Source organism: Microcebus murinus, chromosome 16 (genome assembly GCF_040939455.1).
Source record: "Microcebus murinus isolate Inina chromosome 16, M.murinus_Inina_mat1.0, whole genome shotgun sequence".
Taxonomy (NCBI): Eukaryota; Metazoa; Chordata; class Mammalia; order Primates; family Cheirogaleidae; genus Microcebus; species Microcebus murinus.
The window spans coordinates 11,668,550-11,688,263 of record NC_134119.1 but is presented as its reverse complement, the minus strand read 5'-3'; the positions used below and the strand labels follow the sequence as shown (position 1 = coordinate 11,688,263).

The 19,714-nt window shown below is 43.5% G+C and overlaps 1 protein-coding gene, 1 long non-coding RNA gene and 4 other non-coding genes across 7 annotated transcripts in view; 4 read left to right on the top strand and 2 right to left on the bottom strand.

The window, feature by feature from the left end:
- ZNFX1 (zinc finger NFX1-type containing 1) overlaps positions 1 to 13,905 on the bottom strand; it is a 28,604-nt gene extending 14,699 nt beyond the window's left edge. Inside the window, exons 1-6 of one of the 2 annotated variants that reach the window (XM_012760349.3) lie at positions 13,483 to 13,905; positions 12,023 to 12,141; positions 11,320 to 11,434; positions 6,787 to 8,595; positions 1,917 to 2,048; positions 104 to 252 (exon numbers count right to left, since the gene is read on the bottom strand). In XM_012760349.3, coding sequence (XP_012615803.1) covers positions 104 to 252; positions 1,917 to 2,048; positions 6,787 to 8,595; positions 11,320 to 11,380 — 2,151 coding nt within the window. In that variant the 5' untranslated portion in view covers positions 11,381 to 11,434; positions 12,023 to 12,141; positions 13,483 to 13,905. The remainder of the gene's footprint in view (positions 1 to 103; positions 253 to 1,916; positions 2,049 to 6,786; positions 8,596 to 11,319; positions 11,435 to 12,022; positions 12,142 to 13,482) is intronic. The other variant, XM_012760348.3, reaches the window with a different exon arrangement.
- On the bottom strand, positions 5,689 to 5,750 carry LOC142861487 (U7 small nuclear RNA). The gene has a single exon (XR_012912713.1). It is a non-coding gene; the product is annotated as a U7 small nuclear RNA (small nuclear RNA).
- A 218-nt stretch (positions 13,906 to 14,123) lies between the features above and the next one.
- On the top strand, positions 14,124 to 17,990 carry LOC109729664 (uncharacterized). Its single transcript, XR_002221809.2, has 5 exons — positions 14,124 to 14,233; positions 14,600 to 14,709; positions 16,282 to 16,346; positions 16,849 to 16,922; positions 17,765 to 17,990. It is a non-coding gene; the product is annotated as an uncharacterized LOC109729664 (long non-coding RNA).
- Positions 14,435 to 14,525, top strand: LOC142861516 (small nucleolar SNORD12/SNORD106). The gene has a single exon (XR_012912741.1). It is a non-coding gene; the product is annotated as a small nucleolar SNORD12/SNORD106 (small nucleolar RNA).
- LOC142861518 (small nucleolar SNORD12/SNORD106) lies at positions 16,117 to 16,207 on the top strand. Its single transcript, XR_012912743.1, has one exon. It is a non-coding gene; the product is annotated as a small nucleolar SNORD12/SNORD106 (small nucleolar RNA).
- LOC142861517 (small nucleolar SNORD12/SNORD106) lies at positions 16,631 to 16,718 on the top strand. Its single transcript, XR_012912742.1, has one exon. It is a non-coding gene; the product is annotated as a small nucleolar SNORD12/SNORD106 (small nucleolar RNA).
- Positions 17,991 to 19,714: the final 1,724 nt, after the last annotated feature.

Below are 19,714 nucleotides of genomic sequence, written 5' to 3'. Positions count from 1 at the left end.
TCAGAGCTTTGAGGAGCCTCCATATCTACACTGGGCTGCCTACCCAGAAAGCCGCTGCTATCTTGTTTAGGCACCCTTGAGATATTCCAGAGCAGGGACTCACACTCATGTAGGCCCTTCGGAGGTGCATGGGGAGGTTTCGGCGGAACTCCCGCTTGTTCCTCAGCTCCCTCAGGGTGAACTGCTTCAGGACTTCGCTGTTGCTCCTTCCACCCACCCTCACGATGCTGGTCTTCTGACACTTGTAGATGCCTGTGGAGTAAAGTGGAGTATGGTAGGGTTGAGAGGAGCTATGCTGGGTTCTCTCAGGTGAAAGCTATGTGTGTTTGGGATCTTGTCTCAGCTGGTCCCTTAGGGAACAAACTTGTGCTTACAGGAAATGTACCCCATTAATGAGTGAGAAGGCCCCAGAGAAGATGCAGAGCAGTAAAGCACAGTGCTTAAGAGCACTGGCTTTGGAATCAGACAATAGGGGACCCAAATCTTGGCTCTACCACTTACCGCTGTGTAACCTGGGGCAAGTTACTTGAGCCTTAGTTCCTTTATGATTTATTTATTTTTTTAATTAATTAATTGTTTTTTTTTGAGACAGACTGTTGCTTTGTTGCCCAGACTAGAGTGAGTGCCATGGCGTCAGCCTAGCTCACAGCAACCTCAAACTCCTGGGCTCAAGCAATCCTGCTGCCTCAGCCTCCCTAGTAGCTGGGACTACAGGCATGTGCCACCATGCCTGGCTAATTTTTTCTATATATATTAGTTGGCCAATTAATTTCTCTCTATTTATAGTAGAGATGGGGTCTCACTCTTGCTCAGGCTGGTTTCGAACTCCTGACCTCGAAGGTCCTCCCACCTACGCCTCCCAGAGTGATAGATGTGAGCCACCACACCCAGCCTCCTTTATAATTTAGAGACAACAATAACTTCCTTATAGGGCTATAGTCTGGATAAAGGAAAGAATATCTTTATATCTCCTAACTAGAGCCCAGCACAAAGAAATGTTAAGCATTCTTTATTCGGCAGCTATACCAATTGCTTATATGTTCCAGGCATGTGCCAAGTTCTGAAGATATAGCAGTAAAAACACAGACTCAGTTCCTGATTTGTTCCCATGTCTTACAGTCTAACAGAGAAGATGCTCATTAAACAACTTATTACACCAGTGATAAGCGTAGTAAGTACTATAAGTACATGATGCCACCAGTGGATAGCAGAGTACCTTACCTAATCTGGGCGGTGTGGGGTGGGGATCTGTTCTTAAGGATCTAATATTTAAACTGAGACTCTAAGAATAAGTAAGATTTATCTAGATGAAAAGGGGTGTAGAAGAATGGAAAATAATTATTTTAAGCAAAAGGAAAAGTACATTATTTATTTATTCATTAATACAATTAGTATTTGAGTGCCTAGTATGTGCCAGGATCTGTGAATACACCAAGAAAAGAAGCAGCCTTTACGGTGTTTATCGTCTAGAGTAGAGACACATAAAACAGACTACAAAAAAATAAAAACTACAAAAGGAGACTTAACTTTGTTTGGGGCAATAGGGAAAGTCTACCTGAAGTAGAGAGATTTAAGGTGAGACTGGAAGAATGAGTTGGAGCCAGCCAGGCTGGATGAGCTCAATATGAAGAGATAGGGAGAGAGAAACAAGTACATTCCAGGCAGGGAACAGCATGAGCCAAGAGAGAAGCTAGAGGAATTCAAAGATTGAAGACAATTAGTGCTGCTGGAGTTAGGGAGAACAAAGTAAAAAGCAAAAGGTATAGTTCAGAGTGTGGCTGGGACAGATCACAAACAGCCTTGCAGGTCATGATAAGGTTGTGGCCTTTATTCAAAGACCAGGAGAAAGTTACTAAAGTTGCCAATGGTTCAACTATACACATCTTGCTATAGAACAATTTTGCCTACAAAATTACCTTCTAGAAACTGGTCCAAAGCGTGATTCGTATAACACACAACCAAGATGGGGAACTTCTGGAAGCTAATTTGCCACACGGATTCGTTGCTTAGGAGGGCCTGAACAATTTTTAGACCCACATAGGTTTTGCCTAGAAAATAAGAAAAAAGGAGTTAAAAAATTTAGAAACTTTCTAAAAGCAGTAATTAATTACTTAGAGCAAAATCTTAAAAAAAAATGTTAAAGGCAATACATTGAAATGGTTTAAAATACAAGAAACACAAATGGGCATATTGTGAAAAGTCCCCTTCACACATCTGTCCCCTAGCTACCCAGTTCCTCTGGCTAGAAGCAACCCATGATACCAGTTTCTTGTATAACTTCCCAGACAGTCTTTCTATGCATATATAAACAAATACAAATATGTGTTCTTTTTCTAGCCTTCCCCTTTTCTTTTTGAGATACAAATAGTAGCGGGCTGTGTGCGGTGGCTCACGCCTGTAATCCTAGCACTCTGGGAGGCCGAGGCGGGCAGATCTCTCGAGGTGAGGAGTTCGAAACCAGCCTGAGCAAGAGTGAGACCCCGTCTCTACTATAAATAGAAATAATTTAATTGGCCAACTAATATATATAGAAATAATAAGCCGGGCATGGTGGCGCATGCCTGTAGTCTCAGCTACTCGGGAGGCTGAGGCAGCAGGATTGCTTGAGCCCAGGAGTTTGAGGTTGCTGTGAGCTAGGCTGATGCCACGGCACTCACTCTAGCCTGGGCAACAAACCGAGACTCTCTCAAAAAAAAAAAAAAAACACAAAAAACAAATAGTAGCAGACTATTTTCCCTGTTCTACATCTTGCTTTGCTTTTTTCACTTAATGTATCTCGGAGGTAGTTCTCTATCTGTACATGAAAGAAAATCCTCTCTCTCTTGTTTTTTTTTTTTTTACAGGTGTAAGGTATTTTTTAGTCATTTCCCTACTGATGACATATATGACATATATATTTTCTCCAATGTGATGTGGCAAATTCTTTTTTTTTTTTTATTTTTTGAGACAGAGTCTCACTCTGTTACCTGCACTAGAGTGCTGTGGTGTCAGTGTAGCTCACAGCAACCTCTAATTCCTGGCCTTAAGCAATCCTCCTGCCTCAGCCTCCCGAGTAGCTGGGACTACAGCATGCGCCACCATGCCCGGCTAATTTTTTCTATATATTGTTAGCTGGCCAATTAATTTCTATTTTTAGTAGAGACTGGGTCTCACTCTTGCTCAGGCTGGTTTTGAACTCCTGACCTTGAGCAATCAGCCAGCCTCGGCCTTCCAGAGTGCTGGGATTATAGGCGTGAGCCACCATGCCCGGCCTGATGTGGCAAATTCTTTAGAAATTCTTTTCATATACCATGGTGGACTTGCGTTTGTGATAGGAGGGGAAAACTCTTAGAAATCAACATTAGAGTTAGAGTTATCAGCTCATTAGTAACTGGCCATTAATTAATTAGGCTACAAACTACTAAATTCTAACATTATGTCAGGCTGAGTACGGTAACCACCGTCAAAAAACAAAGCGGAGAGGCCAAGGCTGGAGGACTGCTTAAAACCAGCCTGAGCAAGAGTGGGACCCCATCTCTACAAAAAATAGAAGTTAGGCTGGGCGCGGTGGCTCCCACCTATAATCCTAGCACTCTGGGAGGCCTAGGCGGGCAGGATTGCTCAATGTCAGGAGTTCAAAACTAGCCTGAGCAAGAGAAGGACCCCGTCACTACTAAAAAAATAGAAAGAAATCATTTGGCAAACTAAAATATATACATATAAAAAATTAGGCCAGGCGCTGTGGCTCACGCCTGTAATCCTAGCTCTCTGGGAGGCCGAGGCGGGTGGATCGTTGCAGCTCAGAAGTTCAAGACCAGCCTGAGCAAGAGCGAGACCCCGTCTCTACTAAAAATAAAAAAATAAAAAGTTAATTGGCCAACTGAAAATGGAAAAAAAAAAAAAATTAGCCGAGCATGGTGGCACATTGCCTGTAGTCCTCGCTTCTTGGGAGGCTGAGGCAGGAGGATTGCTTGAGCCCAGGAGTTTGAGGTTGCTGTGAGCTGGGCTGATGCCATGCTACTCTAGTGCAGGCAACAGAGTGAGACTCTGTCTCAAAAAAAAAAAATAAATAAAACAACAACAACAAAAAAACCAAAGCAGAGTGAGGGAGTGATACAAGAAAATCAGATTTCAGTATAGCATTAATTTCTTCCTTCTTTTTTTTTCTTCAAGTAATATTTATTGAGTACCTAGTAGGTGTTAGACCCTGTGATAGGTACAAGAGATATAACAGGACATGGTTCTTTATTCTCCCCTCCTGGACCTTACAGACTTGTAGAGGAGAAAGATAATTAATCACACAAACAAATATAAAGTCATAAATGTGATAAATGAGAAATATATGGACCAAGAAAACATGTAATTATGATTCTGGCCTAGTCAATGGAAGAGGCTTCCCTGGGGAAGTGACAATAAGCAAGAGAGGGCAAGAGGGAACGGAGGGGATTGGTTGGGAGACTCCTGCTGTCTTTGAGGTCAGTGAAGATCAAGGCCTGGTTCCAGCAATGGAGAGCAGATAAGCAGGCAGACAGGGAGAAGTTTCAGAGGTAAAATGGATTGGAATCTGGTAATAATTTGGCAGAGGTGGGGAGTGGGGAGTGAGCAGAAAAGGATAACTCCTAGATTTCTAGTTTGAAGGACTGGATGAGATCAGGCTCTCAGTAGGAAAGAGAAATGTTTTTAATTCAGTATTTACTCTATCTCCTCTCACTGCTTCCTTCCCCTTACAGTAGTAGGTACTTCTTGGAATTTCCACCCCAAAATGATCCCTTTTACCACTTTCTCCCATACTCACAGGTAGGCGTGTTCATCTTACAATAGTATGAAATGATTACTCAACTTTGAACTAACAAGTCCTGATTCAAGTAATAACATTACAGGAAATTATTTGCAATATGCGTATTTGAATATACAAAAAAACTCCTACAAATCAATAACAAGAAGCAATTCACCAGAAATACAGGCAAAGAATATGATAGGAGTAGAAATATAAATAGCTACTAAACACAAGAAAGGAATTTAATCTTCTTATTATTATTATTATTTTAATTTTTAAAGGGACTCCTCGAGTCTGTTCTGTCCAAACACTCTTGAAGGAGAGACAGAGCCATGGGACTGCTCAATGTGCTGCCTAATCTCATTTTTAATTGAACAAATACAAAGTAACCACTGTAATACACACTGCCAGGGGACAATTTGGCAATATCTATTAAAATTACAAAGGTACATCTCCTTGACCCAATTTCTCTCCTGGATATATTCTGCTTGTGCATGAAATGACTCACATACAAAAAGCTATTCACTAAGCTACTGCCTGTAACAGTAAATACTTCCGCAGAGAATTAGTTAAATAGACTGTGATCTATCCATACAATGGAATATTATGCAGTCACAAATAAGAGTAAAACCATGTATGTACTAATATGAAAGGATCTCCAAGATATTTTATAAGGGAACAAAGCAATGTGCAGAACAGTGCAGAACGATGTGTAGAGCACAGTGGGTTTAAAGAAAGTGGAAGTAATAAATATAAGTACGCATTTGCTTGAATATTCACAGCATATCTCTGGAGGGATACACAGGAATATGATAACATTGTTTGATTTAAGGAAGTGAACTGACTAGGATGGTGGGAGGAGGGAGGTAAGGACCTTTTGTAAAAAATGAGCCTTTATTTATTTATTAAAAAAAATTTTTTTGGGGGGTGGGGGGGGTCTTCCGGTGAGGACTGGAAAACCTGTTAGACACATTCTAAAAGAGCCGTAACACTATTTATTAAAACATAAAATTAATAATGAACCAAAAATTTTAACCTCTCAGACAGCAAAAACTAAAAAGACTAATACCATACAACATTGCTGGAAAGGATATTAGGAAATGGGAACACTAATTCATTCTTGGTGGGAATATAAACTAGTATATTCCCCTTACTCCCTTTAAAGCTCTCAAAACATTGCTTTAAATCATGCATATTTTTACATCATATGGGCGTTTCTTATCAGAAAGAACTTTTCTATTCTGTTACATAAAGTTTTTTTCTTTTCTCTTTTTTTATAGAGATGGGGTCTCACTATGTTGCCCAGGCTGGAATGCAATACATGATCATAGTGCACTACAGCCTTGAACTCTAGGGCTCAAGAAATCCTCCTGCCTCAGCCTCCTGAATAGCTTGGGACTGCAGGGCTGTGCCACCATACCCAGCTATGTTACAGAAAGTTGTTTTTTTTTTTTTTTGAGACAGGGTCTCACTCTATTGCCTGGGAAGAGTACAGTGGCACCATCATAGCTCACTACAACCTCAACCCCTAGGCTCAAGCGATCCTCCTGCCTTAGTCTCCCTATTAGCTGGGATACAGGTATGTACCACCATGCCTGACTAATCTTTAAAATTTTTTTTGTGGAAATGAAGTCTCGCTACGTTGCTCAGGCTGGCCTCAAACTTCTGGGCTCAAGCAATCCTCCTACCTCAGCCTTCCAAAGTATTAGAATTACAGGCATGAGTCACCTCATTCAGCCTACTATTAATAAAATTCAACAAATTAATATATCCTTTGGTGAACACAGATAATGCATTTCCCTAAATTTGACCTCTAGCAGTCTTTTCTAATCTTGTGATTTTGGTTTATCACTATACATGCCAACGGGTCCCTACTGGAAAATCACTATAAGCAGCTACTTTATAAACAACTTTTATGCCCATTTCAGGGGAATGTTTCTAAATGAGACATTCTAGAAACCTCAGGTCAAACCTCCTTTGGCTATCTCATAGGGCAGATGTCATGTGCTCTGAAAAATTTTCTGTCTTACCTGTTCCAGGAGGTCCTTGAATAATTGCCAGTTCCTTTGTGAGAGCAAACTGCAAGGCTTCCATCTGGGAGTCATCCAGCTTCAGGGCTTCTTTTGAGGGCCACTGGGTAGGGTCTAAGACATTAAACCTGGGATGTCTCAAGCCCTCAGGATTCCTCAGAGATTCCCCAGTGATTGAGGGATTCTCTATTAAGGGGGTAAAATCATATCTGCCCCCCATTAGCAAATACCTTGGCTCTTCCACATGACAGTCACATTCTACAATGTTCCTCTGAAAGGGGACATCTTCCTCCTGGATCTCCTGGAGTCCTTCCAGGACATGCCTGTAGGCCTCAAAGTATGCGGTTGTCTCCACCATGAGGAAAGAGTCAGAGGGCTGGACCTCTGTTAGCAGCTGTTGGCTCTGTTCATTGAAGCAGAGCTGGACAATTCCTCGGCAGAGATCTTCGTGCTCCCGGTTAGACACAGTGGCAAAAAGAAATGTTTCAAAGTTGTCCTTGGACATGCACACTAAGGACCCATATAGCAATCGCTTGGAATTCTGCCAGCGAACAAACTTCAGTGGTTTTGTGTCAAACTGCACCTTGTAGACGATGCCTGATGATGAACACATGGGGGTGATAATCCTGGTATCAAAGTAGATTCGGATGTCATCAAACTTTCTCTTCCTCAGGCACTGGTCTTCAAAGCTTTGGAGAAGTTCCAAAATGCCTTCCCGTAGAGGTCTGACAAAATCTTCTCGCAGGAGTCGGAAGTGGGTATCCAAATAGATAGCAGTGCTGTCATATTTTCCAGAAATGATGTTGGGGCGAAGGAAGGGCCTCTCATCCAAGTGCACTTCATTGTAGGTAGGGTAAATGGGAATGGTCCGGTAGCTCTCAACATGGTCTTCTGCCTCAGGCTGCACTAGGGTATAGGTATCCACTCTCAAAGTGCCCTCTCGCCTCTTTTGCTGTAGATGTTCAATGATGGTCTGCACCTTTTCCAGGTTCTTCTCTGTCTCCTCTTCTATGTCAACACCAGAGGCTCTCAAAGCATTAAGAGAAGCTGGCAGGAGGGAAATGAGCATGGAAGTTTCGTGCACAGAGCTGGCGGGGAAGACACTTACAAGGTCCTGGAGGAGAGAGATGATGTTGCTTATGTGTTCTGGATACTGGTTTCGAATGTCAAGGATGGGTTCAGTGATCATCCCTACTACATAAGCAGGCAAGCAGACTTTGAGGAATTTGGAGTTCTTCAATATGCCCAGTACATGGAGAACGCTCTGGCGGTCCATTTTGGAACTGCAAGCCTTCCGAAGAACCTGGCAGATGAGTTCAAGGAAGTTGGGTTTCATGGAAGAATGAGACAGGAGCTCTTTCAGCCCTAAACTTGTGGCAAGTGTGATGACCACCTCAGAGGGGTCTTTCTGCAGAAGACTTTCTAGAAACTTGTAGCCCAGTTTCTTCACCTGCTGTGACTGTTCTGCAGGGTTCTGGTAGGGAGTCCGCCATTGCTGAAAGTTTTCATTGGACCATGGTGGTCTGTGGTTTCTATCCTCCTGGTTGCCATTTCTCCGCCTGGTATCATTCTCCTGATCATGTCTTTGGCCTCTAGCTTCGTCACTGGCATGCCCCTCCTGGTTCCTCCTTCCCTGATGTGGATTCCTGCCCATGGCCCTAAATCTTTCTTCTCTTTGCCGGTAAGGAGCAGGATGGTTGTTGGTCCTAAGATGCCTGCCGGGATGGTTGGCTCCTCCTCTGAGAGCATTGGCTGGTGGGTTATTGGCCTGATTTCTAGCTCTTGGTGGTAATTCTCCATCCACAGGTGCTAAACACAAACGGAATACTGGGTAAGCACAGGAGTCAAGGGGCAAAGAAACCCTGTTGGACAGCAATGGACATGCTCTACTTTTCCAAAACAAGTAAGGAACTCAGGTTTTATTTGGAGAGAAAAATTCCTACCAAGTTGTATAATAAATGAAAGATAATTATTGAATAAACATTTATTCAGTGCCTAATACATGTTAGAGAATAAATACATATAGTATTTCATTTAATCCTCACAATCTCGGACTTAAGTATCAGAGGGCTGAAAAGATTAGCTCTTTGCTTGTAATGTCTTGCCAATACCAAACAATAGTCAGAACATGAGTTCCAGGGCCAAACAGACTTGGTTCAAATCTTGGCTTGGTCATTTCCTCACTATATAACTTTGGCCATATTGTATAATTTCTTTAAGTTTCAGTTTCTAAGTTTTTGTAAAGATGACATGTTTACAAAATGCTTGCTATAGTACCTGACACATAAAAAGCTCTCAGCAAATGTTAGTTATTACTAGTACCAGTAATAATAATATTTTACTGGGAATACCCTATTAATTCTAAGGGAGCCACTGGTTCTACCACTAAACAATTATGACAGGCAACAGAGACATCAAGTGTAATAAAATCACGAAGGGAAAATACTACCTAAACTTTGCCCAGCATCAGCAAATATAGTCTGAATCAGAAAGAGAAAGGTGAGGCTTTCTTTACCAAGATGTTTTTGAGCTAATAAATAGACTGTAAAGGAAACTGGAAAATGAAACTCAAGTTTTGTTTCAGGAAACTGAAAAATGAAACTCAAGCTTTCCTCCTTTCTGGAGCAGGAGTTCATCTAAATAGTACTTATCAATTACCAACCCTCAAACAGGAAGTGGGTGGGGGAGGTGGGTGGTGAGGAGCACACACCCAGCACACACAAGAAAGCTAACATCACTCTGTGGATGAAGCCAAACTTATCTTCCCTGATCTGCCATACATTTCATAAATGACTTTGCCCAACGTAACCAAAGTTCAGTTTTTTCACTTTCCTTTTCACTAAAACTGATTCTGCTGACTCAACTTAGAAGAATGATATGGAGATTTTAAAAACAAGTAAGATGTATACAATGATTTCATGATTTAAAATGTCATGAAAGCTTTACACACACATTATATTTGAGATGATCATACCCATTTCATGATATAAGATGCTAAATCCATTTATGTACACATTTTTGTTTTGTACTTTGTACAGAAATTTTAATGTGATAACATAAAGGAATATTTTGTAAACTATAAATGCTGTATAACTAACTCTAAATTTTTATAATTGTTACTTTCACACTTACTTTTCAAACTCCTAAAATATCAGAAGTCCTACTTTTAATATTTTGATCTGATTAGAAGACTTTATATTTTGAAAGAATGGAAAATTGTATTATATTGTTTCCCATTCTTTCAACATTCACATAGCTCATAAAATAAAATCCCACAGTTCTTCCTCATTTGTTCCATAGCTAAAACTCAGAAGACATGTTGCAAACTTAAGGAAAGCAGGAAACCATTTGGTTGTTTTGTTTTAGCAAGTTCTGAGCAAACAGAACAATTCCTTTAGTCAAGTAATACTCTTGGAACTAACTTTGCTTTGATGCCTAGGACTCAAGACCTGCACTTTCCAATAGCCACTAGCCACATGTAGCTATTAAGCATGTGAAATGTGGCTAGTCTGAATTAAGATGTGTAAAACACACATGGGATTTTGAAGACTAATACCAAAAAAAGTTAAATAACCCATTAAAATTTTTTTGTGTTGATAATATCTTAAAATGGTAATACTTGAGCACTTTGTGGGAAATAAAAATATTAAAACTATTAAAGTATTATGATAATAAAATAAATTCAATTATTATAATAAAATGATAATATTTTGGTCATATTGTGTTAAGACATTATGAAAGTATTACATTTTATTAAATTAGTAGTAAATGTTTTAAAAACATGTCTCTTTTTAGTTTTTTTGTTTTTTTTTTGAGACAGAGTCTTGCTTTGTTGCCTGGGCTAGAGTGAGTGCCATGGCGTCAGTCTAGCTCACAGCAACCTCAAACTCCTGGGCTCAAGCAATCCTGCTGCCTCAGCCTCCCTAGTAGCTGGGACTACAGGCATGTGCCACAATGCCCAGCTAATTTTTTCTATATATATTAGTTGGCCAATTAATTTCTTTCTATTTATAGTAGAGACGAGGTCTCGCTCTTGCTCAGGCTGGTTTCGAACTCCTGACCTTGAGCTATTAGCCTGCCTCGGCCTCCCAGACTGCTAGGATTATAGGCGTGGGCCACTGCACCTGGCCTCTTTTTACTTTTTATTGTTTTTGAGCATCTGGGTACAGATGGGTGGAGGCTGAAAAAGGCATGCACCTCTTTTTACTTTTTAAAATGTTACTAGAAAAATTTAAAAAACTATGTTTTTGGCTTATATTATGTTTCTACTGGATAGTGCTGTTCTACACCAAGAGTTACTTCCATTTCTGAAACCCTATCAATATTTTTGCTAACGTGACTACACCCATTCATTAGCTCTCCTAGGGAAAGTGGAGAGCTGTCTGTCTTTCAGAGTCATTCACACTATAGCTAAGGAATTCTCTACTTGAGAGAGGCAGGCAATCTGAGGTGGGCCTGCTCATTCATACAGAACCTAATTTTCTTCTCATATTATTAGAATTTCCTTCTCATTAGGTAGGAAACCTTGCTTACCTCTGTGATTAGTATGGGAATTCCTGGGTCTGGCCTCCAGATGAGATCTTCTTTCCTCCATGTCTGAGTCACCTGAATTTTTCCGTGTTCACGTTACTTTCAGTTATCTGGAAAACTGTACAGGTTCAAAGTTATCAGTGCCCTTGAAACACTGCCCTTGAAACCTAGCAACAAAAACCCAAACACCATCAAGCCAGTCCTTTCTGCCTCTGTTAACATTTTAATAATCTGTTAACTAATCGTTCAATACAGATTTTAATCAAGGGCACAAGTGCTCAACTCTATGAATGTCCAATTGTGACACAAAACATTAAATTCACAATTTTGAGTGATTTTCCCCCAGGGTGAAATTCCCCTTCCCTTTACCCTTGCACTTTCTTGGGGAAGAGGGAACGTTACCAATTCCCATTCAAAACTACTGTTTGGTTTATGCCTTTAGCCAAGGTACTTAATTGGTTGCTAGGTTTCATTTTCCTCTCTTATAAAGCAAATGTTGTTGTCAGGGCAAAAAGGAGTACATTTTTGTTAACTCCAAACCATGTACTCACCACCCTATCTGGCATTTATATTACATAGTACTCTATAGCTTGCAATATTCTATAGTTTATAAATAATTAGTGAGCAGCTATCACTTATCCTACTCTTTGAAACAGAGCCAAATGATTAAGCCCTCCACTCTACTGAATCAAGAGAAAGAAATTACATGTTTCAATAACCAGGAGGCTTGGCATATTCGAGGTGCTGTTTCCTCTGGACCAGCTAGAAATCACCAATTCTTTCTTTCTCCTCTTTCTTCTATCTTGATGATTTTTGACACTTGTCCTATAAAGAAGAAGAGGAAGCCCCTTTAAGGGAACTTCTCACTCCAACTCATAAACATTATGTGGGCTACGGCTAGAGAAAGAGTAGGTGACTCAGAGTCCTCAGCAAAGGGATTTTTTAAACTGTCCCCACTGAGTTTTAAAATATTCATACTTGGAAACTGTGAATAGATTTGGCATTATATGAGGGGTAGCTTTTGTCCTCATCGGAAAAAGGAGTCCCTATTCTTCCCTCTGGGAAGATTTCTGGTGAGTCTCCTCCTTCATCTTATCAAACCCAGCTCTCATGGCTCAGGTTCAATATTTAGAGTTTGGGGTTTTAAAAAATTCTCCGAGGATAAAATTCCTTCTTCCTCTTGTTGTAAGATACTAAAATAGAAACCTAGAAATTTCCTGGGATAAAAGAAATGGAAGAAAAGAAGAGAAAAAATAAAAAGAAATGTTAGAAAGAAAAGACTAGGAAAGGAAGGGAGTGGATAGAAACAGGAAATGCTGTGATAAAAACAGACTGAAGTGGCTTTTTGAGGGGGAATCAAGGCCTAAAGGGCAGGAAGAAGAAAATCAGTGACGGTCAAGCTGGCATAGGGGTCAGAATCAGAGGAGAATGGTAATTACCAGGGTAGGATGACAAAGGTGGAGGCAAGAGGGCAGAAGAGCTGGGTTTGGCGGGGTGGGCGCTGGGGGAGTCTCCAGGGTCCTGGAGGAGTCAGAGGCACCCGGGCACCCACTCGTTCCTGAGGGAAGTATTATGGGGTCAAGGGAGGGGCCAGGCTGTTGTGGTGCCTTGTGAAGGAAGGCACCGTGCCCAGGCCAAGGCGGGGGACATGGGAGAGAGCTGGGGAAGTGTAGGGGGCCTCGGGAAGAGGGTGGGGCAGAGTCCATCTGGGGGGCTCTCGAGTAGGGATTGGGCAGCTGGGGCGCTGAGGATGTTTTGTGGAAGATGGGGCATGAATGAGATGATAGGAGGCGAGGCCAGAGAGAGACGAGAGGTGGCTGTAGCAGCCAGGGAGGGAAGAGACAGGGTGAGGGATCGAACCGGTGAGGCCAGGGGCAGAGGTGGGTGTCGGGTGCCGGGGTGGGCACCGTGACAGCGGTGCTGGGCGAGCTGAGGGGATGGGGGACGCTAAAGAGAGTACAGGGGATCAGGGGAGGGTGAAAGGAACGCCGGAGGCTGCGGGGATGACAGGGGCGCTGGGAGAAGGGCCAGGGGCTCCGAGGGGGTGAAGGGGGCGCCGGGGCTCCGCGCACAGGCAGGAGCGCAGGCAGTGGCGGGCGGCGCGCGGCGCGGGCGGGGGTCGCGGCGGGGCAGCAGGAGCAGGTGCAGGGCTGGGTGGCCACTCACCCGGCTCCGGCGCGTCCTCTCTCCGCCGCCGGCTGGTGTTGAGGCTCTGGCCAGGGCAGGTCGGCGACCCCGCCTGCTGCCGCGCACTTTCGGTTTCCTTTCCCTGCAAGGCCAGGGCGGGGCGAAGAGCCGGGCGGGCGGCCGGAGAGGTGGTGGAGGGAGGAGGAGGAGGAGGAGGAGGAGGAAAACGCGAAGGCGGGGGCTTCAGGGCGGCTGGCAGGGAGGCTGGGCCCCGGGCACAGCAGACACCTCCGCCTTCAGGGCGGGCGTCGCCTTAGCTCCCCCCAGCGGCGTGGCCGCTGGGCTCGAGCGAGCTCGGCTGAAGGGAGGGGACCGCGGGGGCCGGGTTAAATGCGCCCAAGGCCGTCGCAGGCCTCAGCCGGCCCGGGAGGAGAGGGGACTCGGCGGGCGGCTCGGTGCGTGTGAAGCGCGACATGGCGGCGAGGCCAACGAGCCTGGGTGGCCTCCTGTGTACAGGGGATGGGGCAGGACTAGACGCGGCCTTGACAACCATTAGAGCGCCTCGGGATGGGAGGCTGGGAGACTACATTTCCCAGTGGGCCCCGCGCGGGCGGGCGGGAAGCTGGGCGCCTCGGGCTCAGTGCGCAGGCGCCAGACCCTCCTTTGGCTATATAAAGGCGGTCCGGAGGCTATTCTTTCTTTTGCGTCTGCGGCGCTACCGGTGTATGTGTCTTTTGCGACCGTGCTTAGTGCGATGTCGTCCAGTCCGAGGAGCCCAGCTTTGTGTGTGGTGAGTGGAAACCCTGCAGTTCTCCATTCGAAATCTCTGGTTTGCCTTTATCCTCTTTGTGCCGTCGTCTCTGCGGCCGGCCCTACTCTCCCCTTCGCCGTGGCGTTCCACCTCTGACCTCAAATAGGCCTTAGGGCTGCGGGGAAGATGAGTTAGAGTTGGAAAAACCCGCGCCGTCTGCACGGGCCTGAGGAGTCCTTGGCTGGTGTAAACGATGACTTCACTTTTTTCCCCATCAGATCGACAATGCTGATGCCTTACAACACTTGCCAGTTATTTCTGATACACCAGCCTATAAAAACACCCAGCTCTGTTTTCTGACCGTGGGAAGGTGGTGACTGATGTCCTTTCTTTGTTGATGCACAGGTTAGAGGGCGATCAGAGTGTACAGAATGTGTGTTGGAGCAGGGGTGACCACTGGGCCTCCGAGGGAGCCACGTGCAGACATGTGCAGCCTTCGATCTCACGACCTCTAGGTAAGCATGTCTCCTGACCTATTGTATGAAATACATGCTTTAAAGAACCTCTTAGGTAGGTAGGCAAACTTGGGAAAGAACTTACATAATTTGTTTATTTTTTTCCTTTTTGAGTCACCATCTCTTTCCTTGGGAAGAGTGCAGTGGCCTGATCATAGCTGTAATCTCAATGACCTGGGCTCAAATGATCCTCCTACCTCAGCCTCCCAAGTAGCTGGGACTATGGACACATGCTACCATCCCTGCATAATTTGTTTATTTTTTTGTAGAGATGGGGCTCCTGGCTCGGGCTGGCCTCAAGTGATTCTCCCAACTTCACCTCCCAAAGTGTAATGATTATAGGCAAAGTAAGCTAATTTTTATTGGCTTATTAGGTTTTTTTTTTTTTTGAGACAGTCTCGCTCTTGCCTAGGCTCGAGTGTCGTTGCGTCAGCCTACCTCACAGCAACTTCAAACTCTTGGACTCAAGCAATCCTTCTGCCTCATCTTCCCTAGTAGCTAGGACTACAGGCATGCACCACCATGCCTGGCTAATTTTTTCTGTATATATTTTAGTTGGCCAATTTCTTTCTAGTTTTAGTAGAGATGGGGTCTTGCTCTTGCTCAGCCTGGTCTTGACCTCGAGTGATCCTCCTGCCTCTTTGCCTCCCAGAGTGCTAGGATTACAGGCGTGATACACCCCACCTGGCCGGCTTATTAGGTATTAAGTGTGCTGTATGCTTTATTGTCCTTACAGTTTACCTATTGGACTTAGATTCCTGGTGAAAAAAACAGGCTTAAGAGAAAATGGCTGAAGTGGAGTAACTTTGGTGAAAAGGTGTTTAATGTATTTTTATTGCCACTGAGAACACGATTTTGGATTCCATTTCTTCATGTGTGCTTTCTTGGGCACTTAAATTTCTTTCCAAGTGGATGTATATTATGTGTTGACATATTTTGGAAAACCAAATGTGGTTTTCTCTGGAGCTAGCCACTCAGCCAATTCCCAACTGCATGGCTTTTTTTTTTCCTCCTGAAGTCTAGGATTGAGGCACTTAAGGGCTGGTGGACTTCTTGGGAACACTTATGGAAGCTTCTTGTCACAGATTGTTCTTTGGTCAGGTTTTTGTGATAAAGTCTTACGTTAAAAACCTCCTGACACTTGCTCAGAAACCGTTGTCACTTCTCAACTCAGTAAAAGCTAACTATTAACTCTTGCCAGCCACACTGTCTGCTATCACATGGGCTATACTCAGATAGAGTTGTAAATTCTGAAGGCAGGGGTGTTTTGGCTGTTACATCACATCACTGCTAACGGCCGGATACAACACAGAAGTGCTCAAATATCAAATGAGTTTGCAGCTATGGAAGCATACCAACCAAGTCTTAATTCATCTCTCAGGGTGTTCTAGGGCTAAAGAGCTTCCTGCTGGCGTATATGATGACTGAACTTTTTTCCCCTGCAGATCGACCATGTTGATCTAACTTGCCTAAGCCAGTTTCTGTCTGATATGCCAGCTTGAGCAGCTCCTCTGCACACCCCGATCTCTTGAGTATCTAGCTGACGGGAGCTCATGTCTGTTTTCATCTCAGGCTTGCTTTTGGCACAAGCTAGACTTTGAATGGACCAGGAAGAATCTGGATGTGGGAAAGGATTGGTAAGTGGTGCCCACATGTCTTCCTTGTCTGAATAGACATAGGATCTGTTGGGGGATGGTAGCTGCTTTTCCTTTTTTTTTTTTTTTTTTTTTTTTCTTTTTTTTTAAGATACAGGGTCCCTTGTCTCCCAGGCTGGAGTGCAATGGCTTAATCATAGCTTATTGCAGCCTCAAATTCCTGGGCTCAAGTGCTCCTCCCACCTCAGCCTTCCTAGTGGCTGGGATCACAGGCATGCATCAATATGCCTGGCCTGCTTTTCTTTTTCTACTCGGACTGAAATTTGGCCTTTGCAGCTGATGACTTACCTTTTTTCCCCATCAGATCGACCCTGTTGATCTATGCTATTAGCCAGTTTTGTCTGATGCATTGGCCCCAGAAATACCTTGCTTTCTGCTTACCCATACTAGCCTACTCTCTTACATGAGAGAGTTAGGCTTGCTCTATTGGCTTTTTTAAGCATACAGATGGTTTATTTTGGCATTATCTGTTAACATCCTATAGGTCAGAAGCCCTGTGTGGCATTGGGTGTTGATGTCAGCCTGATCTCTTGGCTTGTTCAGCGTGTCCTGTAACAGGTGAGGCTTCTGCTTTGTTTTTATCTGTCAACTCCATAGCAAAATTATTTGGGTATAAGACCAGGAGCATTAAAATTAAGTCCTTCTGGAGGCTGATGTTGGCCTATTGGTACTAATAGGTCTTCTAAGAAAGGAATTTTCTTTGTCTTGACATATGCACCTTTTTACAAATTATGCTAATGGGGAAGCTGCTTTTACCAAATCCCTATGGTAAATGTCATCCCCTGATTTGTCTAGTGTACTTCATTAATGGAAGGGGAATAAGCAAACTAATGACACTTCCTCCACCCCTTGAGTAGTGTTTTTGCTTGCTATAATAGATATGGTTCCTGATAATCCACTCTACAGCTTTTTAATGAAAAACTTAAATGCAGAAATTAAGTTATAGTTCATGATACTGATCTCTCATTCACTTTGTCTTTGTGTATATAAATGTGCATAGTTTTACCATTTGAAAGTAAGTTGCTTTCATGACCCTCAATCCCTAAAGGCTAATTTATGTGCAGATGACCAGCCTTGGCCATAGGTTCCCCTATCCCTGGAAAAGACTGTTGTCCCCATGTAACTGGTCCTCACAGCTGAGATATTTAAATAATTCCCTAATGTGTACTATTCTCTTCATATTCAACTATCCCTATTTGCCCCTAAAAGGTCTTTTTTATACATTGTACTTGAGTTATATCTCTTGAAAGTTTTCCAGCTCTCTTGGGTCCGGTGCATGATTGTATATCCGCCTAGTGGATGGACTTGGAATGACCTGGTCTGAAGCACCCATATCCCCAGCAAGTAGTACTTAAGACCAGCATGGAGCACTGATTGTAATCTACCTTTTTTCTTCTTAGAAAGTTTCTTTAATTGGAGTTGGAACACAAGATGAGGCCTCTTGAAAGAAAGACTGACCCTGTTCTCCTGAAAGTGAAGCAGTTACCCAAGGTTATTGTGTATGCAGCCGGAGTTCAAAGGCTCTGCCTATTATTTGAAAAATCAATTATTGTTAGACCTTGGTAAAATCTCTAACTTTGTAACCTTCCTACCTGGAGAAAGAAAATAAAATCTTTAAAGTCAAAATGCTGTTGTATTTGGCCATTGGAGGTAAACAATAATGGTGCTAACAAGTAGCAACCAGGTAGCCACATGTTTCATGTGGGTTATTTACTGGTTCCAGGTTCTATCATTGAAATTGCATGGATTTTCTTTATTTTGAGACAGGGTCTCACTCTATTGCCCAATCTAGAGTGCCATGGCATCAGCCTAGCTCACAGCAACCTCAAACTCCTGGGCTCAGGAGAGCCTCCTGCCTCAGCCTCCCGAGTACTGGGACCACAAGCATCTGCCACCATGCCCGGCTAATTTTTTATATATATTTTTAGTTGGCCAATTAATTTCTATTTTTAGTAGAGGTGGAGTCCCTCTTTTGCTCAGGCTGGTCTCTGAGCTCAAATGATTGGCCCACCTTGGCCTCCCAGCTTGCATGGGTTTTCAATATGGTCTTAGAATTTTACTTCTGAAAGCTGGGACTCTAGGTTTCTAAAATTGTTTTCAGTGAACCTCAGAAAATTTTCCCTTAAGTGGGCTGGACCTAGTGTCACTTCTGAGACTAGGTAATAAAATTCTGACTCTTAACTCTCCTTGGCAAGCTGCCATGTCGGTGTAACAAGGAAATAGTGTGCAAGGAACAATCCTCCCAACAGCCATTTTGGGTTTGTAAGCACATCCTCAGAGTGGAGGCAAATATATTTCAAGCCACTAAGTTTTGGGTTAACTAGTTACACAGCAGTAAATAGAGCTCCATAATCAATTTGTCTTTAATGGTTTGATGTCAGGAACATCCATTAAATCAGCCATCTGACCCTACTTAATTTCTTGCTATGACATTCAAAGCTGTTTTTTGTGGTCTCGCTTACATTTCCAGACTTGTGTTCTCCTTTGTGTGTTCAATATAACATGTCATGTCCAAAACTGAATGCTTAATTCTTAAACTCCCAGTCCCGTTTTCCCCAAGTATTGGCAACACTAGCAGTCTGGTTGCTTAGGCCAAAAACCTTGGAGTCACCGTTGGAAACTCGCTTTCATTCCCCATATGAAACAGCAGATCCTATTGGTTCTATCTTCTGAAACTTGCCCCCTCAACCACCTTCATTGTTACTACCTTGGTCCAAGTCACCATCATCCAAACTTGGAATACTCTACTAACATTGCCTCCTATAATCTATTCTCTGAACTGCAGCCAGAGTGATCTGTGAGAACAATCACAGAACTGTCCCTGCTCAGAACACTCCAGAGTCTCCCCAGTTCACACAGTAAAAGCCAAAGTCCACATAGGGCCTACATGATTTTACCCTCTTTTTTGAGATAAGAGTCTTGCTCTGTTGCCTGGGCTAGAGTGCTGTGGCATCATCATAGCTCCCTGTAACCTCAAACTCAGGCTCTAGCAATCCTGCCTCAGCCTCCCGAGTAGCTGGGACTATAGGCATGCACAACCACGACTGGCTAACTTCTTTTTCTTTTTTTGAGACAGTCTCACTGTTGCCCAGGCTAGAGTGAGTGCCATGGCATCAGCCTAGCTCACAGCAACCTCAAACTCCTGGGCTCAAGCGATACTACTGCCTCACCCTCCCGAGTGGCTGGGACCACAGGCATGCGCCACCATGGCCGGCTTATTTTTTCTATATATATTAGTTGGCCCATTAATTTCTTTCTATTTATGGTATAGACGGGGTATCACTCTTGCTCGGGCTGGTTTCCAACTCCTGACCTTGAGCAATCTGCCCACCTCAGCCTCCCAGAGTGTT